The 24,103-nt window shown below is 35.3% G+C and overlaps 1 protein-coding gene across 3 annotated transcripts in view; it reads left to right on the plus strand.

The window, feature by feature from the left end:
- The window catches only part of LOC140151331 (small G protein signaling modulator 3 homolog), a 104,714-nt gene that overhangs the window by 65,205 nt on the left and 15,406 nt on the right, over positions 1-24,103 (plus strand). For all 3 annotated transcript variants that reach the window (XM_072173639.1, XM_072173641.1, XM_072173640.1), the window contains exons 12-20: positions 200-263; positions 1,753-1,883; positions 2,329-2,484; positions 3,534-3,588; positions 4,627-4,735; positions 5,500-5,593; positions 18,342-18,412; positions 21,060-21,194; positions 22,266-22,449. In XM_072173639.1, coding sequence (XP_072029740.1) covers positions 200-263; positions 1,753-1,883; positions 2,329-2,484; positions 3,534-3,588; positions 4,627-4,735; positions 5,500-5,593; positions 18,342-18,412; positions 21,060-21,194; positions 22,266-22,449 — 999 coding nt within the window. The remainder of the gene's footprint in view (positions 1-199; positions 264-1,752; positions 1,884-2,328; positions 2,485-3,533; positions 3,589-4,626; positions 4,736-5,499; positions 5,594-18,341; positions 18,413-21,059; positions 21,195-22,265; positions 22,450-24,103) is intronic.

Here is a 24,103-nt window from a genome sequence, read left to right on the forward strand (position 1 = left end):
GTGCTGTGATTGAACAGGAATTTTGAACTGCATTATCATGGTAAAAGTGAAAGAAGACACTCAAACAGATGCACATTGGAAAGTTGACAGGTGCTAAATAGGGGAGGGCTGCTAATTAGATCATGTGCAGTGTTATGTGTTGGTATCTAATCTATTTTGTCATATTCACTGATGTTTTGTCTCATTGTCTCTTCCACAGCACATACACAAACGACAGCTAACGAGAAAAAAATCATTCATGGGCAGTTTACAAAATGTATTTGGTAAGCGACTAGAATGACTGATAACTCCATAGATTAATAACAAATAGATTGGAATGTTCCATGCCTGTGTCCCCTAAGCGTACTTGAATTCAGCTGATGCCTGTACAGCCTGTTATGACCTGGTGACATTGCTCATCTGAGGGTACAGGGAGCGCTCAACTTGTCAGCGCTTACACGCAAACTCTCTTATATGTACGCTTGCGCTATTTGCGATATTTTTGAGTTCGCTAACACACCCCCTACTTATCATCAACCCCCATGCTTACCTTACGCAGTATGGTTAACTCAGTGTTCACTGAACTTTGTTACTATACCTTATACCTTGAGATTTCTATTACATTCTCAGCATCAATTAAGTGCCATATTGTTTTGTTCATGTTGCACAAATTTCTTTTTTCCAATAGCCATGTAAAAATATGTTCTTGTCACTATGTTCAGTTGCAGTGTGATGTTGCAACAGCTTGTCCAACATCCCCTTATAACTACAATATAGTCTGCAGGATGTGGACCACAGATTTGGCAGTGAAATTAGATGTGGATTGTTGATAATTTTAGGATATTTTTACCAGAAATAGTGGATGGGATTATCCGTCATGCATAGGACTATATCTTGGTTGATACGATGTTATGAGCAAAGATTCAGTGACAGTGGCATGTGTAGCAGAACAAATTATGTTGCATAATAATTGTTAAAATAGGCACAAGTAGCAAGCAGGAAAGCTTTATTTTTGTCTAACATGATACTGATGTATAGGCTATTGCTTATAGCCATCTGATGTGGATACAAATGTTGATGAATGAGAGGATTGTTTGTTCAGCTTATAATTGGCGAAAATTATTAGGTTTTTGTTACTACGTCCATTAAAGACCCATTCAGTGATCCCAGCGCAAGAGTAAAAATAAATAAATTGTTTGTAAATTGCTTAAAAGTGAAGGATAAGTCATTCAAATTGTCATTTGGTATTTTTGAAATGACAAATTTGGCAAAAAACAAAGAAAGCAGCAGAACTGATGAAGTTGAAGCCCCATTCAAATACATGTAGCTAATTTAGATACTGTCAGTATCTAAATTACAGATTCGTATAAAATGTCTTATTTTGTCTTAAATACACGGCTTTCGGCTGAACCACTCGCAGGTTATGTTAGCACATCTATGACAATTACAAAGGTACCAAAATCTAAATTTTGATGATTTTTACGATCGTCCGGATGAGCAAATCTCTGAATGGGCATTTAATAAAGTTCCAACTAATATTTGTGTAAATTCACATAAGTGAATGCCGGTCGTGCATTGCTCAATGCGCAACTAGCGTAAGTGCTGTGCCCAACTGCGTGCCTGCCATTCTATATCAATACACAATGTTATGTGATTCTTGTTTTTTGGCCAATTATAAGCTGAACAAACTTTAATATGGTGACAAGGATAATGTAACATGTCTATACACATTGATCATTTTAATAAATCCTGATATTTGATTTCTTATTTCAGGACAAGATGAAAAGTCTGATGATTTAAAAGCAAAGAATATCAAACAAACAGAACTGGTATCAGATTTGAGAGAAGCTATACTACATATAGGGAGACACTTCCAGGCAATAGATCCAAAGAATACCAAAATAGTAAGTTGTCGAAGTCTCATTAATTTGTGACGTCAAAACTGTTGTATCATATTTAATTCAATCATCTCTGTAAGTACGTACCTATTTGTTGCATCCATGTAGCGTACTAAGTATTTACGCAGTGGTAGGCGTGTGCATGCAATCTTCTGTACCATATTATACCCTTATGTTTGTATCACAGAGCTACAAGTGTGGTAAGTATTACAACTTGGCCAAGAACTACCTCATGCCTATAGCAAGTTAAGTGCTAAAAAACAAATTATATGTGAATAACATGGAAGAAGTAACACTAGAGAAGGAGTGAAATTATTTAAATTTGAATAAAATTTATATATTTATAAGAATGAAATTCTCCCACAGCCCCTCTGCTCAAAGTCTTGTTTTTAAGTCTTTCACAACATATACAATCATAATATTGTGGTTTTCGTTGATTTTTTGCCTGCAGTCTCTTATACCAGATTACTCATTAGAAAGCCACCAAAAAGATCATGAGCAGTTTGTTAACGTGACAAGGAATCGAAGGCGGAGAGCCAAGGCCTTGCTGGACTTTGAAAGGCATGATGATGATGAACTTGGCTTCCGCAAAAATGACATCATCACAGTAAGTACAATGTATTATACCTTGCTTCACATTGAGTTTGGTAGTACAGGGAGAAGTCTAAACTTTTTAGGATATACCTCGAAGAACTGTCACAGAATTGCCCTGTGTGTAACACTATGGTAAATCTGCCCTATTGGTTTGTCACACAAGAGACCAAAATAGTGTACCTTCACCATTTATCGGCAAAGCCCAAAATCAAATGATAATCTTTGAGTTTGAGCTTTTCAAATGTGTTATCAGAACAACACTTTACAAACAGAACGCAAGACACACTTGAAATCATTATGTTTTGATGAATCCAAGTGTGTGAAAATATTGGATCCAAAACATAATAATGATAAATAAAATTGGATGCTTTACACCCAATATTTATTGGTCTCTGATTTTTAAAATATTGGACTCTACTTCGTCTTGTCCAATATTTTTAAACCCTCAGTTCGACCAATAAATATGGGTTCAATCGATCCAATTTTATATCAAAGTTTACCACCCGCATGGCAAAAACATGGTATTTTCTGTCAAACAGGTTATTTGAATCTAATGGATGTGTCTCATCTCAAGTTGAGAGTAACGCCATCGTGCACACTAACCTAATCCCATGGGGCGCATGGTGCAAATTGTCCATACGATGGTGACACAACCATGTAAACACACTGATTTGAATCTGTGAAATCCAAGATGGTGTTACTCTCAACTTGAGACCAGGCATAGTATGATAGACTGTTTAATTCAGTTGGTTGAGGACATTTTATTCAGAATAGGGAAACTCAATTAAATTCAAAAGATTAAGTATCCTTGATCCAACTTTGATTTACTTTGCATGTTTCAACAACATCTGATGAGTTACTGCTGTGGAATCATCACCACAGACAAAACAACTTAATACTTGCTAGCTCATTAGCTAGCTAGCTAGCTAGCTATGTTTAAAAAGGCATCGGACTTGACAGAACTTAGCAAGAACTGTTATGGAAACTTGTTATTTCAAAAAAGTTTGATTTTGACTATCAAGAATTTAACATGATGTTTGTTAATTATCTCCTTGTTTTCAGATTATTTCACAAAAAGATGAGCACTGCTGGGTTGGAGAGCTGAATGGTTTAAGGGGTAATTATTATTGTTCTGAAAATCTTAAATACTGAAGCATACATACAAAGTGACAGTGTACTAGAAAAATGTTGGTTTTATCTTTGAACTGGGCATGCTAATTTATCTTCCACTCAGGTATGGATAATATGAAATAGATAAGGATAAAAGTATAATGTTAAATCACACCAATTACTGTCAATAATATTTCAACATAGAAAGTCCAACTAGAATGAACCAAGATAAAAGAATGAATACCGGTAATGTACGTTTGATTCTGTTGTCAATTGTCAGCATACTGTCTAGCTGTCGACCGCCTAGCTGTTGAGACTGATACAAGGTCAGAAGTGTGTTTCATACCAAAGATATCATCCTTGTGTAAGCTCAAAAAATAATTGCATCATAATTACAAGCACCTGAAATCCCTTTGTGAAAACATATCATTGTTGTATCATGACAACAGAAATGCACAGTTTAACAAACCAAATGTGTTCCAAACAAAATTTATAAGTGCTGGCAAAACCCTCGGAGATAAAAAGGAATTCACCAACATGGGAATTGAACCAACGACTTCAATTACCTATGAACTGCGGCCACAGAATTAGAGAAGGAGAACCGGGACTCCCTATACCGCCATGTTCAATCGCACCATCAGCTTTGGGGAGAAAATTGGGGGTATTCGGCGTCTCATCTGAAGCGTCTTGGTACTAGTGTGCAGGTCACATCAAGTGCGTCTCTCAAATGCGCCCTTCATCCATTTTGTGCTTGCATGACAACGAATGCCTCGAGTGCATTCCGAGGGAAACCGAATACCCCAATTTTTGCTCCATGCCTGTATCAAGATGGCAGCCGAGTCCTGATTCTCTGTCTTTAATTCTATGACTGCGGCAGATAAGCATAGCCACAGTTCACAGAGCTGTGTGTAATTGGCAAGCTTATACATGTGATGTCTACCGTCATTACCTTAATGTGAGTGGGTCATAATGGGGAAATTACGCCCAAAAAGAGACAAGAAAACAACAATGTGTGACCATGTCTTTATTATGTGTTTTTAAACAGGATGGTTTCCAGCCAAGTTTGTTGAGCTTCTTGATGAGAGAAGTAAAATGTACACACAAGCTGGGGATGATACAGTCACAGAAACTATCACAGACCTTGTGAGAGGAACGTAAGTGTCAAAACATAATGCATGTTCCCCTCAGTCAGTATTGTAACCACCCAAGCTACCACATATTATATGCCTATATTTCCCTAACATTGTATGGAAAAATTAATTTGTGCCTATTTTTAAATGACCTCCCATCTTGCATCTTCATCGTGCACCCATTAATCTCTGTGCAAGGGTTTTGCTCACCAGACTGTTGTAATGAGTCATGACTCGACTTGTGCTCACTATAAGTGACGTACTATTTGACATCCAGGATTTTCGGGCACCAAATTTCTTCTGTTTTTTTTTTTTTTGCACTAGGTATTGGCTATGATAATTTTTAAAACTTTCATGTATTAATCTTGCTGGGCTTGATACAGCAAACAACAACTTGCTTCACCTGTACACGTCCTTAAAAATGTCGATTGCAGATCAAGCCAGGAAGCAGCCACTCCACGGCTATGGAATTTCACACTACACAATTAGATGGGGGAAGGGTTTTTTAGTCATCATTTTTTTGCTCATGTAGTGGGGGAAGGTTTTTTTACAGAAACTTCCAGGCCTACACATGAAAGTCAAATGGTGCATCCCAATGCAATATGATTTTCTCAGTAACATGCTTATTGGTATGTTAGCAAACAATAATTCACATGCACCTTTAAGGTGTTAAATATCATTAGTACTGCACCCCAGCAAAAAAGATACCAAAAAATCAATATGCCAGATTTCCAATATGTAAAACTTGTATTGTAAATATATTCTCATATTTATTTCTTTGATCACAGATTATGTCCAACATTGAAGTCAATCTTTGAGCATGGTTTGAAGCAGCCTTCCATCCTTGGTGGACCATGTCATCCATGGTTATTTATTGAAGAGGTAAGCTTAAAATTGTAACAGCAAAGACATACTTTTCTGTGTATGCCTATGTCCGATGAGTGACTTTGTGTTGGAATACTCAGAGTTTGTTTTGCGAATGATAATGAATTGCAATCCACTTTAAATTAGACAGCAAAGTATTAGACATTATGTGATGATATATTGAGCAGAAAGAAAAGGGATCTGATTTATGTGAATTACTAGTGGCTCATAATATGTGCAGGTCAAAGACACATCATCTCTGAGGTTGTAAAACCTTGTGTGTATAAAATGAACAGTATTATTATTAAAGGGTATCAGAAACACATGGACTAGTTTTCTCCAAGACAAGTTTCAATATATACTTAAGTATGCTATTTTAAATTATTTGTTACTCAATGTTAACATGGGGATTGTTATCCAAATGTTTCACTCCCCTATTGCAAAAGTAACACTCAAGAACAACAACAAATCTAACAAACATGTGTCCTCCACCTCATGGCTTTATTGGTAAACAGTTATACTGCCCTCTACCAGATGACTTACTTTGATAATTGCCCAATACATACATGCATTACACTGCCCTCCTGGTGGCCTCCTTCCCAACAAACTTTGCAATATTATGCCCTGTGGTCTAACTGTGAGATTCCACAGTTTAATATTGCTTTCTGAACCATGGCAAGAGATATGAGGCTAGTTGAGCTCCAAGTAATATTATTTTGGTGAAAATATGTGCAATTGAAAAAGTAATCAAAATCTATCACTATAGTTTTTTAGCATTTAAATGATTATGACATAGAGATGGATACAGAAATTTATGTAAAACCAACACCATTTGAATATCCAGCAGTGGTTAGACTTTATACCCCACCTGGTACTGAATGAAATGGGCCAACAAATCAGGAAAAAAAATCATAGAACAATAGTGTAGCATAGTTTCTGATGGGTCAGTGTTGCTCAAGCCCCTCAAACATTGTCCAATTTTGCTCTTTAACATGCATTGATCACAACACACGGTACATGTGCTGCAGCATGTTCTTTAAGCATACTTTGTAAATTACATGCCAGCAAGAGCTGTCTCCATTTGGAAAAGACACCATTGAATCATAATTACCAGTGAGGCACCTTATTGTATAGCAAGACTTGTAAATTGCTTCAAGGATTTACTTCTTCTATCCTACATTATAATCAAAGTTGAAACCAAATTAGGTCTCTATCCATTGTATCTACCCAAGCTAATTATCCTTGCTTAGACTAAAAACCAAAATAGAGGCGAGAAACTTGTTAGCTTTCCTATCAAGAAAGCATCCTTGTTCATATTTTGTAGCCTCCACTGTCTAGCTCAACTATTGTGTGTTATGCCTTGTATTTTCCTTTGTGTTATATTTTACCTGCTTGACACGTCATTTGTCTCCCAACTTTTTCCCATAAAAAGGGGTACTTCCTGATATTTTTTTCAATAAAGTAATTGAAGCATTAACCAAGTGATGTTATACTGAATGATGAACATTAAAATAGGGGCTATCTGGGTGAGACTTCCTGCGCTATATCAAAGAAAGTGAACGTTTACAATAGATAGAGTCATGCATGGAAAACTCATTGTTTGGGAAAATTATGGGTTTTTTCCATTTAGCCTAGAAGTTGATTCATTGGTTCTTTTTTCTTGCCCGTACCAATTATTCATTTGAGCTATATTCATTTTTTTTTTTCATTATTTAACTCCAATAAATAACGCAAAAAGATATTACCCAGTATGTTTGTACTGGATTGGCAAAGCCCTGTGTTTTGTATTTGCAAAGCCCTGTGCACAGGTTTGCTCAAACTTACTACCAGGGCCCAGTAAACAAATAAACAAAAGAGTTTTTTTTTTTTTTTTGCTATTTATTTTTTGTCATGACTACATATATACAGCTTGGTAAAGTGACTTGGATATAACATTCTGTTATTACTAAAAGAAGAAAAAAGAAGAGGAAAAAAATACAACTGAAATCACAGCATGGTTAATTCCAAGTACAATTGACGCAAACAAACTTTTTAACCTTGGTCCTTGCCGCCTTTTAATGGCACATGTGTGTGCTGGCCATTATGTATCAGTTTAAAGTATAGCATCCAGGGTCCTTGTTTTTAAATATGAATGAAGAATGAAGTGGGAGGAGCTTAAATGTTAGTTTACAGAGTATTCACATGGGGCCTGCATTGGATTTAAGAAACCGATGTTAATTTTCTTCTTGTGTAAATAGAACCTTGTGCTATTCATTTGTTACTGAAATGTTTTGACATTAAATTTGTTGCCTTTTGTTGTAATGTGCACCCAAGGCCTTAACCATTTATGTTTTCAGTATTGATTATGGATCTAACAAAAGAATTGATTTGATAAGTTTTTATTTCTCTTGCTGTATTGTCATTAATCTAAATAGTCCCTTTTTCCGAGCTATTAATGAACACTTTTTATTGATGAGGGAAAAAGACAATTGAGATATAAGCCTTGAATTAAATGAAAACATCTATCATGCACTGCTGATTCCTGCTCATGTATTGCAGGATAGTTTTAATAAACATAGTTATTTCAATTTTTAAATTATGATAAAAGATTAAACATTTATGGGTATGCAAAGCACATTTAAAATAGTGAAAAATAACAACTTGGGTACTTTCAGATCAGAACAAGAGACATCTTGTGTCAAAAAAGTGGCTGTTACACAGAAATTCTTAACAGGGAGCTACTTGAAACCTTCCACAAACCATCAAAATTATTTGCAGAAGATGATCATATTGGTCATAATTAAGTCATCTAATGTGTATTTGGAATTCAACTACAACCCCATATACATAAAACGTAATCATTTTTATAGGTGCTTTCAGGGGATGAATTATTGTTTTCTGAATAGTTTCTGTCAGCCCCAGGTAAGTCCACAAACAATCCAGGGTAGTGTGTTGTGCAATAGATGTACCATCACCACCTTGTAGAAAAGGAACAACTATTATCATTGCATCATTTATAATAAAGTCATTTACAATAAATGACGCTACTGAGGATATTATGAGCTATTATATGAATATAGCCAAGTCACAGTAGCCTTGTTCAGATGGGCACAGAACAGTACGTTTTATGCAATTCAAGGTTTCTAAAGTTAACACCCTACACCTGGAGTTGTGTCAATGGTTTCAGCCACAACACCTTAACCCTCTGGACACTATTGGTCATCTAACACCATTTCTGATTGGTTGATAAATTGAAATGCTCATTTCAATTGCCAATTATGACTAGGCTTTAAAACTATTTATGGTCAAACTTGCACTTGCAGATGATCTTATTATAATACCCTCTTTGATTGGTTCAAAATTTGACATAATATTCATTTTGGCTAATCGGCAGGTAGTATTCATGGGGTTAAATAAACTTGCACTACTTGAGGTGATTAAGAGCATGAGTTGGAAGAAAAATGCTATCGCTAAATAATGTTATTTAGACTGTGGAAAGAAACTACTGTTTTCTCTCGGGTAAAAACACTTACATAATGCTGGGGAATTACATGATTCTGCAGGTGTGGTCATAGCGGCCATAGACCACAATGAAGTAAGCACGTAAATGAGGGTCAATGGCACATCATGCAAATGAATGAAATTGTTATGTAGTGTAACGCACTTACATAACAATAATGTGAATAGAACAAGCTAAGCTTGAAAACAAAAAAAAGTTCTAAATTTAGCTCTGTGTTATGCCTTTTTTTTGTGTGTGTTATAGTAGTGGGGCAGAACTATTTGTGTGCATGATTCCTCTTTATAATAATTAATGAAGGGAACTGAGGCTTTTGATGTAATTATTTACAGTGAAGTATTAACATGCAATGGTACCTTGTAGATATTTCTGTTCATCATAATTACCAATGTCATGTTCAATAATATTTTAAGGGATTAGACTGTTTTTCAAGAGACTTTTTTTCTGTGTGAAAAAAAACAATTTATAGCGAGATCAGATCTACATCATAATTTTATTTCCCTTCATTCCTTATGGTACATTATGATCCCTGATGGTCCCATTAATCGGGAAGTCATATACAGTTCCTGAATCAAACTAGGGAAAGAAGAAACTGAAGTAAACTTTCAACATTTATAGCAGTCTTGTTAATAGCAAGCTGAGTCAGCAAGATTCAAGTCAGGGTGATGTTCTCAATATTGGTTGGGTAGGAATGTGCGGGTGGGATATAGAACACCATGCCCCAAAATATATACCAATATTGCCCAATTCTGGAAAATGTTTGCCAATTTTGCTCAAATGTTCAAATTTTGCTGCAAAATCAGCACTTTTTCAGAGGGAAATTTTCAAAATACACCTCATCTCTAAACCATTTTGTCTGAAAATTGCCATCCAAAGTTATACGAAATAGGCTATAAATGCACTCCAATTCTGCTGAACATCCCTGTGCCCACCTTTCCACTAAGAACCATCCCCCAGTTCAAGACTCTGTTATAGGTGTACATATGTTTTTAAGCCCTGTAATTGGACAACTTTGATCAAGTTCAACCAATACCATACTGGGCTACTCCACATGGGAGTTGAGGTGCGGATCATTGTGGACTTTTCTTGTGTGAAAAAACAACATCGCAACATGAGCCGCATTACCCACACACATGATGATCAAGTATATAATGCCCTCAGTGTCACTACATGATAATTTTTCAGATGTGGATCGCATTCCCTGTTTTGATGTGGATCACAGAAGTACACATATTGATGCACAGTAATGCATATCTCAGCTCCTGTGTGGAGCCGCCCACTATTGTTTCTGTGTTCCTTCATTGGTGTACTTGTGGGTTTCTTTAACACATGTATAGAATTGAATTATGATAATGAAATTAAACCATTTTGGTCACTGTGGGTTGATACACAAAATTCAGCTTTTACATTGATCATTTCACCCTATCTGTCTCATCTCAATTCCTACCCTATTGTCTGTGTTTGATATATGAATATGTTTGTGTGTTGTCTTGTCACTGCTTTTGATAAAGATCCTGAAAGCAGGATTGTAAGCTCAGGCCAGATTTATAATTTAACAGAATTTGTACATTATGACTTGAATAGAAATATTAATGTTTGTGCAATAAAGTTATAATTAGCCCCTTAACCTCTGTGTCTTTTATGTCATTGTTAGTATATGGATACGGTTGATTGCATTAAATTAATAACAATTTAACACTTTGTTTAGCGCACACAAATTTATGATTTGTGGTTTCACTTTGATAGTTAGAAAGTTTGTCATATTTTTTCCTATATATAATATGCCCATTTTGATAATCATGTGCTATGATCTCTAGTCTTGAAATGTTAACATGTTGAATTTTGTTAACTTCAGATTTTCCATTTTTTTATCATTCTTGTTTTCCTTGGTTTTGTGTAAAATTTGTATGCCAATAAATACTAAACATTTATATTGTTGTAATATTGTAATTTCACATTTATTATACAATTTTTCTTGGTTGTGATCTCATCCAGTTTCAAAATATTTACCTGTGATTACTTAGCAATCATAATTTGTTGTGGTAACCATTGTATAATCATTGATAATGTTATAGGCTTACTTGGATTACTTCATGCATAGACCTATAAAGTGTAGGATATAGGTCATGACGTAGTAGTGAAGTTGTTGATCATGAATCATGATATGAATGATAAATGAAGTGTATTAAAAGTTAAGTTTGAATCAAGTAAATGTTGTGATGATTCATATGAGTTATGAGCAATTCACCCTCTGTGATTTATGTTGTTTGGTCAGGTCTAAACATGGAACATTTATTGTAGACTAGCCCATACACAGTGGGACATTGCAGATTTGCAAAGCTGTAAAAAAAGTCCCAAAAATCCCAATTTTGAAAGTGTAGCAATAAAAAAAATTGGTTTTTTCACAAATGCCCCCCCAGAAAAAGGTCCACTTTTTTCCAAAAATGCACCACCCCAAAAAACAATCCTACGTATATAGGCCTGTTGTCGATCGTTGCTCCATCATATTGCTTGTTTTTATGTTTTTGCCCCTAGTCAGTTTATATTAGCATGATGGCCATATTTTGGCTACTGTTGTCAATGATACACGGATCTACTTTATTTGTTACCACTTGAGCTTGAAGTTTGTTATTTTTAGCTAATTATTTGTACTTGTTGTTATACAGGAAAGAGATAAATAAATAGATAACGTGCTTGGCCTTGGCCCCTATTCATCATTGCACATCTGTACATTCATCTTCAATTTGAATCCTAATAACAAATAGTCAACAACTTTATGTTTTGTAATCGTTACCATGCAACAGTTGCTACCATTTCCAATCACATTACCATATTTGGCAGAATACTGTGTAGTAAACAAAGTAAAAAAGCTGCCACTATACAGAACTAGTTATTCCACTCACCCACCAACACTAAACCCACCCATCCTGCTCCCCCTCATAAATGAATGACTTGTCTCTTGTACATACAATGCTTCTCCCCCTCAAATGAACCCTGTCATTCCTATGCCATTTTGGTAACTTATGTTAGGTTACACCATTTAAGGTGAAGGAAGATTCCTGGTAGCTCTAAAGAGCCTTTGCTCTATCCACAAGCAATCTACTATACTGTCTATGCTGAGGTGGAGGGTAGAAGCAGTCCTACGCACTACTGCTCGCACTAACACGCTCGCTGTTTGTACATCCCGATCCAGCGGAATTGATCAAGTTTTAGATTCCAGGTTGACCTTAATATTTATCAGTGGTGGCCAACCTGGGGTCTGTGGTCCACATGCGGCCCTCAACAATGTCCAATGGGCCAGCAACATAGTGAATATATAAGTTAGTAATAATAGTGTATTGTGGCCCATTAAACTGTGCAGTTGTGCCGCCCTTGGATTGAAAAAGTTTAGCCACCCCCTGCTGTAAATTGACAAGTCCATGGCAAAGGGCAGCAAACGTGTTTACCATGTTCTTTCATTCAAACGTGTGTGTTTTTAGACCATCCAAGTGTCAAAGCACAAATAGAGTTAAGCATGGCAGGTTTTAAAGCAAAGGTTCAGCCATCTGGATGACTGGTTCCGTGGTGTAACATCCAAGTTCATCCACAGATCTATCAAATAGAACTTAATTTTCTCCAAGATTACCCACAATGACGTATTATTGCTTCGAATCAAAGGAACTGGGAATTGTATTACTCCTACATGTAAAGTACTAGAGTTTATGTACTTAAATAGTGCTAAATACATGCTTACCCACTGAAAAATATGTCAAGTCATCTATTGAAAATAAAACTAACTCTGTCCCTGAAAATAACCCTTACTGTTAACCTAAGCTGTAACCCTAACCCTAATCAGAGCTGTTTAAAGGATTTGACGGGGAAAGTATGAGGAATTTCACCCTTTTAATTTCCCTTTTTTCATCTTATTTCCTTAATTTCTTCTCACTTTCATTTCTTTGTTTCTCAAAAAATGTCAGGGCAACAATTCCAACTCCAAGCTAAGCCATATAGACCTAATTTGTAACAAATGATTGAGTACCAAATGGCTAGTGACAATGCACAACCATTGTTTCCATAGAGGGCAGGACTTCCTTCTCCCATTCACAATAAGACCTCCCATTTCAACCAAACCCCACCCCTAGATGGCATATTGCCAACATCCAAACTGTAAACCTTGTTACTGTAGTTCAGTTATTGATGACCAATTCTCAACCCTTGATTTGTGCCACAATTACTTTGTTATTAAAGTCTCATTATTTATAACTAATCCAGGTAAAGTCCAGTCAATATTGTCCATTTTGATAATTGTAAAGACAGATTTTGAGCTGGTCAACAGCCTTTTACAAAACAGATTCTGTTTACATGGTTCAGTAAGGATATAAATTGTGTATATTAAGGACCGTCCATGTCAGGATTTTTAAAAATTGAAATAGTGGTCAATCAATATCGTTAAAAATCGATATATCAATTTTCCTCCCAATTTTCCTCATATCTTCTACATTCATCCATGATAACCATCTGAGCTCATCGGCTATTAGTTCATCCCTCAGTTTTTTTAATTCATTACTGGCATGGAAAGCCTTTCTCCTTGGGATCCCAGTAGTACGATATCATCACATGACCTACGACAATTGCTCAATTTTAGTCCTTTTTTACCAATTTTTCGACACTTTTTTCTCTATTATTGGTAACTTGGATATATCAATTTTCTTCAGAAAGCGATATCGGCAATATCTATATTATTGGATAGTGGATTTATTGATTATTATTGATATATCAACAGTCCTTAGTGTATATATATCTTCAGTGCTTTATCAATAATGGTAAATATAGAAATAAAAACAATCTAGAAATTGAAAGCCATGCTGCAGACATGTAGAACATAAAAAACAATGTTATAAATATACCGTGATCCCTTAATAATCCCACTGGTTTTCTAAAGACCTCAAAAAAGTAACTCGCCATTTATACATCCCCCTATATAACTTCAGGTATATCTTTTTAAAGACATTTCTTGTTTTTAACTGTTTATACAAATATTTATGGAAATTGATTCAATAATGTTAGTTCATCAAAGTGTAAAGCTTCTGTGGATAACCATGCTTGAGTCATCCTTGTCATTCCTTGAACTGTTGCAAAATAATAAGGGGACAGATAAGGAGAGAAACAAAACTGATCACAAAACTTGACACCAAAGTTACCTAAGCTAAACCATATTAGGGAAACCCAACCATGCACACTGTAAAAACAAACATCTGAGCTGAACAACTTTCATTTACTAATTCATGGAAAGTACAATTGTTATATTGTCATCAAAAATTATTCCTTTCTGATCTATTGTTCCTTTTGACAAGTAAAATAGTTTTGCCAATTTTTCTATTGTATAATTATATAGACAAATTTTTGATTTTCTATCATCTTCAATCTGTAGCTGTTATACCCCATGGTATTGACGTCATCCTATAGCGCAGATATCATGCAATACTAACATTGTCAATAATCTCACTTCTTAAGGAAAAGTTCAGATACTTTCATTAATTGCTGCTTAGTTGTAATAACCGACTGTAGAAATGGGTGTGAGTTTTTGTGCCCAAATTACTGAGAGTTAGTTTGCATAGTTCACTGATCTAGCTAGGTTTGTGAACTTTACAAGGGGGATGAGATTGAGATCTTTTGCTTTATGATGTAGAATAGGTAGGCCCTATATATTTATTTTGAGCTCGTAAAATGATAAACATTGATTATTTCAATTGTTATTGTATGGTTCGTTTATTTTCGGACTTTTGATGGTAGAGTGTTGTTATAATTCTATTCAATCTGCCAAATTTGAAATCAAATGGTCACAAATGAATTGAACACCAAGATGTTGTGGAATGATACAACTTCTGTTGATAGTTCATATCATAATGTCAGGAAATCTTTAATTTTAAGATTTCTTCTTACTGAGAAGGTTGTTGTTAAGGTGTTTAGGAGTGCCCATCCTGCCAAATGCCCTATCATTGATTCATTCAGTTATGCTAATGGCTGCACATAGACCATGGCCGCTCCACTTTTTTGCAAATTAACCCCATTTTTTTTAGCTTAAAACTTGCCAATTGTCTGTGTTTCGCTTCTTTGGCCACCCCTTTTTTGTCTTAATTGGCAGTAAAACACTCTATAACTCTCGCAAATCACTATCTAATGCGCCACCAGCGATTGATCTTGCCAGTCCAATTTTCAAACACTTAACTCTGCTTAAATCAGTTCTAAGGTGTTTTTTTTTTCAACTATATCATATATCAATAAGTTTAGTTTATCAACTCTTGTAAATTTGGCCTTATAATGGAAGTTGTGGGGATAGCTATATTATCATATGTGATGTTGAACGTCAATCATAAATATAGTACGATAGGCTTCTCTATATCCCTAAATATAGTAAACCTTAATTACATGTTTAAGAAACTTCCTTAATAATATGTTTAAGAAACTTGTATTTTTTGGCTATATTTTCTTCAAACTTTGGTTTGTTTCATCATAATTTACTACATTTTTAAAGTGCATTATCGTATCGGCAAATGACCGATACCAAAGAGTATCAACCACCCGATACCGATACCACTGGTATCGGGGTATCGCTACTAAATACATGAGTAGTGAATCATTTGTCTGCATTTGTAGCACAGCAGAAATGACCGGGTTGACTGTGAGAGGATTTGAAATACAGGGGAATAAAAGCGCGATAATGCAAGGTACTCAGTATAAATACGCCGTTAGTTTGTGATACCATTATGGTTATTTAGTTGGCTACAGACCAAAACAACTCAATTCAGCTGAGTCCCAGCTTAAATAATCATTATTAACTTTTCTTTTTTTCACTTACTACCAGCTTCATCAATAGGGTAAAGTTGACTCCATTGTATCATGTGAATTATTAATAGATTTTTAGTTAGGTACTGATCCAAACCAAATTGATATATTGATGACCTTGCGAATAATGGAAGGGGGATATATCTAGCACTTGAGGCAGTTTTGTTTGTAAACGTTTCCACAGGCTATTGTTATTTGAAACAAACTTGTTGTCAACAATCTGTTTTGAAATTACTGTAACTTTTGCAAAGTTTTAGTTTCAAATAACAGAATCAGTCTTGTGAAACATTTTATTATGCGGTTTGATATGAATTGTACAGTAAATTACTAGTGTTTTGGGTTACATTTCAAAAGAGTTGTGGCTGAAGGTGGCATTGTTTGGATCCTTGCCATTAATTTGACATAATGGACTTCCAAGTGGTTACAAATATATTAAAGGCACATTGCTTGCAACTTGTTTTTAATTGGCTTATCTGATCATCGTTCTCATCAACTTGAATTTCAGCCAATGGAAAATTTCATTCACAGCACTTTATTAGCACATCAGTACTTGTAGCATCGCATACAATAAAGGAAATATTGTATCATTTTAGAAAAAGAAAAAGACAAAAATCTTGGGTTGCTTTTTTTTTTGAAACTCATAAAATTTCATGTTTGCAGGTTTTCTCTCCCAAAAGTGTAGTAATAATTTCTAAGAAATATTTTGAGTGTACAATCAAAAACACCACACCAGGTGCTCAATAGTTTCAGTTATGCTGTAAAGATGTGGTTTCACTTTCCATATGTGAAAATGGGTGGAAGTGCCTAAAAAAAAAAAAAAAGGATTGACCTACCAACCCTCCAAATTTTTATCTCTTATGGGCAAACAAATAGCCTAACGAAGTGTGGCTGAAAACATGAATACCTAATTTCTCCCAAATTCCAGCAACAATTCATGAACTTCAAAGTACTTTTATCTTACAGAATTTGGGTTCCCTTCTCAAATTAGAACTTATTTGCATATCTGCATGTTAATTGGTTAAAAATCATATTGAAGCAAATAAGATGTAATTAGAAACCCGAGGGCAGATTATTGAATATTTTTTTGATGTGATGTGCCGTCTGAGTTTCAAAGCCCTTCCCCATTTTTAGGGGTAATTTTTAGGAGTAAAACTGCAAAAATGTTACTGTTTTAGGGCAAATTTGTCAAAGCTATTTATTTTTTAAGCTTTCTTTGGGCAGGGTATCCCCTTCAATGACAAAGCACTGATTTCCAAGAAGGCCCTGCAAGTACATAAACTTAACTGTCAAAGGATTTTCTGTGAAAAATACCAAATTTAACTGGTTTTTTGTTGTTGTTTTTTGCTCTTTTTTTGTTGTATTTTTTAAATCATGGACTCATGGTTAAAGATTTGTTGTGTAAAACAACCATTTGGGCATCATGTTGCTGTATACTTCGACATGGAAGTCCCCCCTCCCCCATTAGAAAGGAACACAAAGTTGGAGAAGTAAAGAAAATTAAATCATCCTTCACTTGTTCTGATAGGAGACTGTTATACATCACAACTTCTTCCCTCATTTTGCATAGATACAAGGACCATCTTGAACCATGTGATTACCCTCATTGGGCACACATACAAAAATATCATGCATCAATAATGCGTGGCACATTGATTTGCCAATTCCATGTCAATAGATTTTCAATGACGGCTTTTTTTCCGATGGTCACATGAAGGAGTTGGTGAGGGGGTGTGTCTGCTTCTCACCTACCATATGGCCACACCCTAAGTTAGAGAATAGGACAGAGGAGTGTTGGTAGTAAAGTGAAATGTTTGTGTTGCATTTCAAGCATGAGAGGGATTTGGGGAATGGTATATATTTTGACATCTTCAAGGGTAGAAAAAATTGAACAAAGAAATAAATTCCTGAAACAGTATTGCCATGCATCCATGTGTGTCAAAGAAACACCAAGTGGGGTGTCTCAAAGGCATCAAAATCTTTAACAATTCAATAAGAGTTTTGTTAATAAAAAGAAACACTCAAAGAACAGATTAAAATGAGAGCTTTAGACAAGAAAATGCCACAAGGAACTTTTCATTAGGATTCATGTACCAAACCCTACACCCCCTCCCCGACTCAAAATACTTCAACATTGACTTAAAAATCTTTCGATTCTTTTCAGGTCAAAATTAAACTCATTATGCACTCTGCACAGAATTTGTTCCTCATAAAGTTATTTGGGAACTGGTCAATGGGACAACCTTGCCATTCTGCCCACCCCCCCTTGAAATTTCACCTAGGACACCACTGTCTCTAACTTACTATGTTCTGTTACAGTCCCACCACTGTTTAAATGATTGATGACTGAGAAATCTACCAATATGATCAACTTCAAACTTGTTTGCAAAGGTATTACAATATGTTGTTAATCAAATATTTTTCCTATTTTCTGTTTGTCTTCCATAGGCAAGTGCCAAAGAAGTAGAGAAGGATTTTGAATCTGTTTACTCAAGACTTGTGCTTTGTAAAACATACAGGTGAGTACATAGTTGTATGCATCAAATAATGGCATATTTATTGTAGTGTAGTGTGGTGTGCTAGTGATTTTAAATGCACTACATGCCCGCTCTGACATGTAGGCATTAACCCAAAAGCTCCACCACACTTTACAGGAATTCACGGACTACTATGGCCCAAGACACTCAAATTTATTGCAAAGATTCAAACAAAAATTTAAATTCAAAATAATTGTATGCTATATTATTAGTTGCAACACTGAATAGCATACTTCCATGGTTGGAGAAGTAGAGTTTTATGTACAAGGAAAACAAATATTTAATTGTTTGTTACTATACAACCTGAAAGGTCAGGTGGGTAGAAAGAGGAAAAGATCAAAACTGTTGTTATTTAGTAAGAGAAGTAAAAATTAATTTGGGAAAGGACTCATTATCTGTTCACTTCGGGTGTTTTTGTGAGAAAACAATACATTACTAAAAAACAAAAAAATTAAGTAATTATTGATTGTGGTATATTTTAAAGATAAAAATAGACAAACTTAAAAAGAACATTGATGACCAAGAGACTCACCTTGGTAAGGTCACTGGAAAGGAACACAACAATAGTATTCAAGAAATCATTATATTATTTCCCAGCTCAGTTGTTTTTCTTGTCATTTGGTCTCTAAATTGGGATACATACATTAGTACCCCGTGCACTAAAGTTGATCACTTTCAGGGGGCGCTTATTAAAGTGAAATTGTTAATTTATAGATGAGTTGACATGTGTTTACATTTGATACGCCCTCTCTTGGCCGGAGATCAAACCTGCCAGGCAGAAAACACTATAGTTTATGTGGAAGAAGTTGATTTTTTCCATTAACTTTGGTTTCAAAGCAAATAATACTAAAAATTTTATCAAACTTGTTTACAAATGCATCAAGCTATATACATAATATCACACAAAACTTCAAATGTTTTCAAAAGTTAGGTTTTCAAAATATTTATGTGGTCTGTCATAGACAGAAAGATAGAAAGGGGGTACTTAGACAGTTGTCACCTGAATATAGGGGTCGCTTTTGGAAGCGGTGATAACAACTAATTCTAAGGTAGAAAACAGTAATGGAATCATAAGTTCAGTACAGCCATCATGTAAAGTACCCAAATCATTATTTTGTGCAACCTTTGTGCAGTTCCAATTGTGCAGTTTCAATTTGAAAACTAAGTCATTGATTGTATAAAAAGAGAGTAGAATATGACCTAATTACCTTGAAACTTTTCCATGTTGTATTATTTATTCACCTATCATGTGAACACCCATGTGTGTAAGACAGCATGGATTAACATGCGTTATTGTAGTCAATTTGTATAAAATGAAGGCCTTATCTGTAAACTTGCGTGAGTGTTACAATAATGATTATATTTCACCTGTGCATTTAAAAATTATTTGAACCGTTTTTAATAGTCTCACTCTGGTCCCACCTCTTTAATGGAAATATGATGTAAGTAAAATAATGTGGGCTGGATTATAAATGGATCGCTAACCAAACATGAAACTTTCAGAGTGACAAAATAGTATGTTGTGTATTGATTCTTAAACATTTTCAGTCTCTATTGAAAACAGTGGCAAATCTTTGTGCTGTTAGCAAATTAAATACCCCTTTTTTGACAAATAATTAAGCAATAATCAAGGAACTTTTAGTGGGGTGAACATTTTGATTTTTTTGCCCAAAAATGCTGGGTTTTTTCAGTAATTTTATTCACCTTCATCCAAACGTTTTGGGTAAAATACTAAAAAGCCACTATGCCCCATCCCTCATGGTGTGGCCACTCTAGAGTTGGCATGAACTAGTGAAGATTGTCACTAATATGATGGCTATAGAATAAAATTTTGATGAAAGTTCAAATTCTCGCTATTCGCAATAAGGGCGCCGCCAGCGGTTTGCGATGTAAATTGATGTATCATGGGAAAATTCGACATCAAGTCCAGCGCCAATACGAATATTACCATGCTATTACATAGGAACACGTGACAATATTTTTTAGTTTGTCAAAATAAAGGTGTTACACACGAATCGATACTCAATAATACTTAATAATGTGATTTGAAATGTGCACAATTAATTTTTTCTCTATCGATTTTGCGTATATTGACAAACTAAAAAATATTGTCACGTGTTCCTATGTAATAGCATGGTAATAAATGCTGGACTTGATGTCGACCTTTTCCCATGATACATCACGATTTTCCCATGATACATCACGATTTTATGATACAACACGATTACATCGCAAACAGCTGGCGGCGCCCTTATTGCGAATAGCGAGAATTACATAAATGTTCAAAAATATATGCAAGGTTTGACTCAAAGAAGAGGTAACTTGTATAAACATTTTACACATATGTGACACGATCTGGTCCATGGGGCCAAAGGAGGCATTTTTGAAAATTGAGTTACTGTAATTATTACATTATACATATAATGGGCTATCATTTACAGAAAACACCAAAGGTCTAGCATATTTGGTTCTAAAGTTATGAAATTTTTTGATGCCTACTCTCTTATGTATTTTATTGCTTTTTTACTCAACATTTTTACCTTTATCTCCGTTTCAAATTTGCCGCCTTTGGCCCCCATGGACGTGTCACATATATGACATTAATTTTTTTAACATTTGTCATTTGTAGACTTGATGAGGATGGTAAGGTGTTAACTCCAGAAGAACTTCTGTATAGATCAGTGCAATCAGTGAACCTAACCCACGACTCGGCACATGCCCAGATGGATGTCAAGTTACGATCACTCATATGTCTGGGACTCAAGTAAGAAAATTTCATCAAATTATCTTTCCATTATTATACTTTTTAAAAGAAGAATGAGCCTTATGTGATTCTTGAACAACAGGTTGTAACTTATAATAATGATATGAAAAGATAATAGAGTGTCTTCAATAAATAGAAATAATGTTACTACTATTATACTGCTTTTTGTGTAGTATTCAGTGATGACAATGCATTGGGTAGCTTTTCCCCACGTGCATCTAATCAATGTCTTTAAATGTGTGCATGTGTACCCCAGTGCTTTTGGCAGCATACTCATTGATGTACTCAACAGATTCCAAGGACTTGAAGCTTTTCTTTTGTAAGCTTTACATTTGCTGTGGGCATTAGAGTCCCAAGCCCAGTCACTATTTATGCACCCATTGTTATTCCAAATTTAAATACAAATAGGCAATGTTTTTACTAATTTTCCCAAAATGTTTGGCAATTTTATGAGTCCAAATTGGTCTATTTCTCAAAGTAATTTGAGAAATTTGAAAAAATGACCCATCCATATTTCAACAACTCTTCCTATACCTTTGTACAGGAACCAACCTTTGTTAATCCGTGATGAATCCACACTTTTCCAGTAGCGTACGCGAACGCAAGGTTACGTGTGAGCGCGTAAAATTCGTCACACCTGGAACTTATGCGTAAACACTTTCTTAAAAAGTAACAGCAAAACACTAGGCTACCACTTTATTCTTTAGTTTTATTGCTGATATCAACAGAGAAATCATCGATCTCCTTGTAAAGTTGAGTGGCAATGACAAACGGACATTCAGAATGAAAGAATCATGTGAATATTTAGACGATCTTTAGCTTGTTTTCGTTGTTGAAAGGGAAAAGCTGCCCTCACGAAGTAAACCATGCAGACGACGCGGACGCATCGTTGTTAATCGGAAATGTACAACGGTGAAACATGATTGAATCCCTAAACCAACATTGGCCTATAAAAGGGTCATTGGTATACCAAATGGCGGGAAATGCAAACCTTGTTTCGAGCACATCTCCATATGGTATTTTGTATCCCTGCTGATGAGACATGACACGTTCTTCCTTTTATCTTTGCAGTGAGCAAGTATTACACCTATGGCTTGAGACCCTCTGTTCATGTGAACACATAGTGGAGAAGTGGTACCAACCATGGTCCTTCCTGAGGAGTCCAGGCTGGGTTCAGATTAAATGTGAAGTGAGAGTCTTGTCCAAATTTGCCTTCAATTTGTCACAAGACTGGGAGATACCGGTCAAGAAAGAGGTGAGTAGCCTTCAATTTTACTCAAGATTGGAAGATACTGGTCAAGAAAGATGTGAGTAGTGCACTTGGTTATACTATACTGCGCCAATAAAGTATCCTTACACTTGAATAAATAATTACAATTTCAAAACTGAACAATATTGGGGTAAATTTGTTTTTTTAATAGATGCACTCTATAATGCTGCACATTATGACACCTCATTGAATCAAATGTGACTTCAGGAAGCAAAGTTACAAGCATTTGATTAGACGAAGGTCCAGTTTTAAATGTGACAAACTGACCTATTCAAAACTCCACAGACTAGACATCTGGTTTGAGAGTGGTGAATGGCTAATTTATGCGTTTGGCTTTGATTTAAAACAAAAGGAACAAAAGAAAACTGAAACAAAAGAACTGACAAATAAAATGAAAGTTATGAAAAGTACAGAGAAGTAAAACTGAAATAAAAACTGCTTTAAATAACGCTTCATTGAAGAAACTGTGTTGTCTCTTTGTTTCGCTTGTTGGGAATCTTTTTGCGCCTTGTATAGGTCAGTTTGTCACTTTTAAAACTGGACCTTTGCCTATTCAATTGCTTGTAACTTTACTTCTTGAGGTCACATTGGATTCAATGTGGTGTCATAATGTGCAGGATTAGATAGTGCATCTATTAAAAAACAAATTTACCCCAATATTGTTCAGTTTTGAAATTGTGATTATTTTTCCAAGTGTAAGGATACTTTATTGGTGCAGTATATAACCATGGTTATACTATATAGGGTGTCCCTTCAATTTGTCACAAGACTGGCAGACACCAGTCAAGAAAGAGGTGAGTAGCCTTCAATTCGTCTGGAAGATACTGGTCAAGAAAGAAGTGAGTAGTGCACTTGGGTATAGGGTATCATTTCAATAAGACTGGGAGATACCAGTCAAGAAAGAGGCAAGTAGTTGACTTGGGTATATATAGGTCCAAAGCTTAGCAAGTATGTAAGAGTTGCACTCTGTTTTGGATTTTTTAAATTAATATTTTCTCCAGAATTTTCCATGTTTTTTATTGAATATTGGCATCTTCTAAAGTATCCTGGCAAATCGATAATCCCAAAGTCCAATAACTTCGTTATAAATAAACCTTAATCCTTAACCTAACCCCCGGGAACCTAACCCTACCGTAACCCTAACCGAAGTCCTAAACATAACCCTACACATAACCATGACTCTAATCCTAACCCTAATGCCAACCCCACCCTTATTTCTAATCCTAACCTAAATTGCCCTGAAACCCTAACTTTAAACCTTTTCAGACTAATGACCCATTGGACTAATGAGCTGTTCCCTGAAATTTGAGTAAGTCTGTATAGGTTAAATACCACTAATTATCTATAACACAGGTTTCAATGGAAAAATAGGTGATTTCAAGCACGATTTTCTCATATAAGGAACTCTCACAGTGAAATGACATTATTCTCAATTAAGAGTAGAAGGATGAATCCCCAAATGACCAAAATTTCAACATATGATGACCTGAGAATTTTTTTGTTTTAAAGCACTGAAGTGGAAAGACCACAATTTTAAAGTGCACCCTCCTTTTTTGTGAACAGATTTTAGCCAACTGGTTGGGGGGCAAAATCGATGTGCAGTGGATGAATTTCAGGGAACTTTTCATCCAAACTGTAA

Source organism: Amphiura filiformis, chromosome 4, assembly GCF_039555335.1.
Source record: "Amphiura filiformis chromosome 4, Afil_fr2py, whole genome shotgun sequence".
In the NCBI taxonomy this organism is placed as follows: Eukaryota; Metazoa; Echinodermata; class Ophiuroidea; order Amphilepidida; family Amphiuridae; genus Amphiura; species Amphiura filiformis.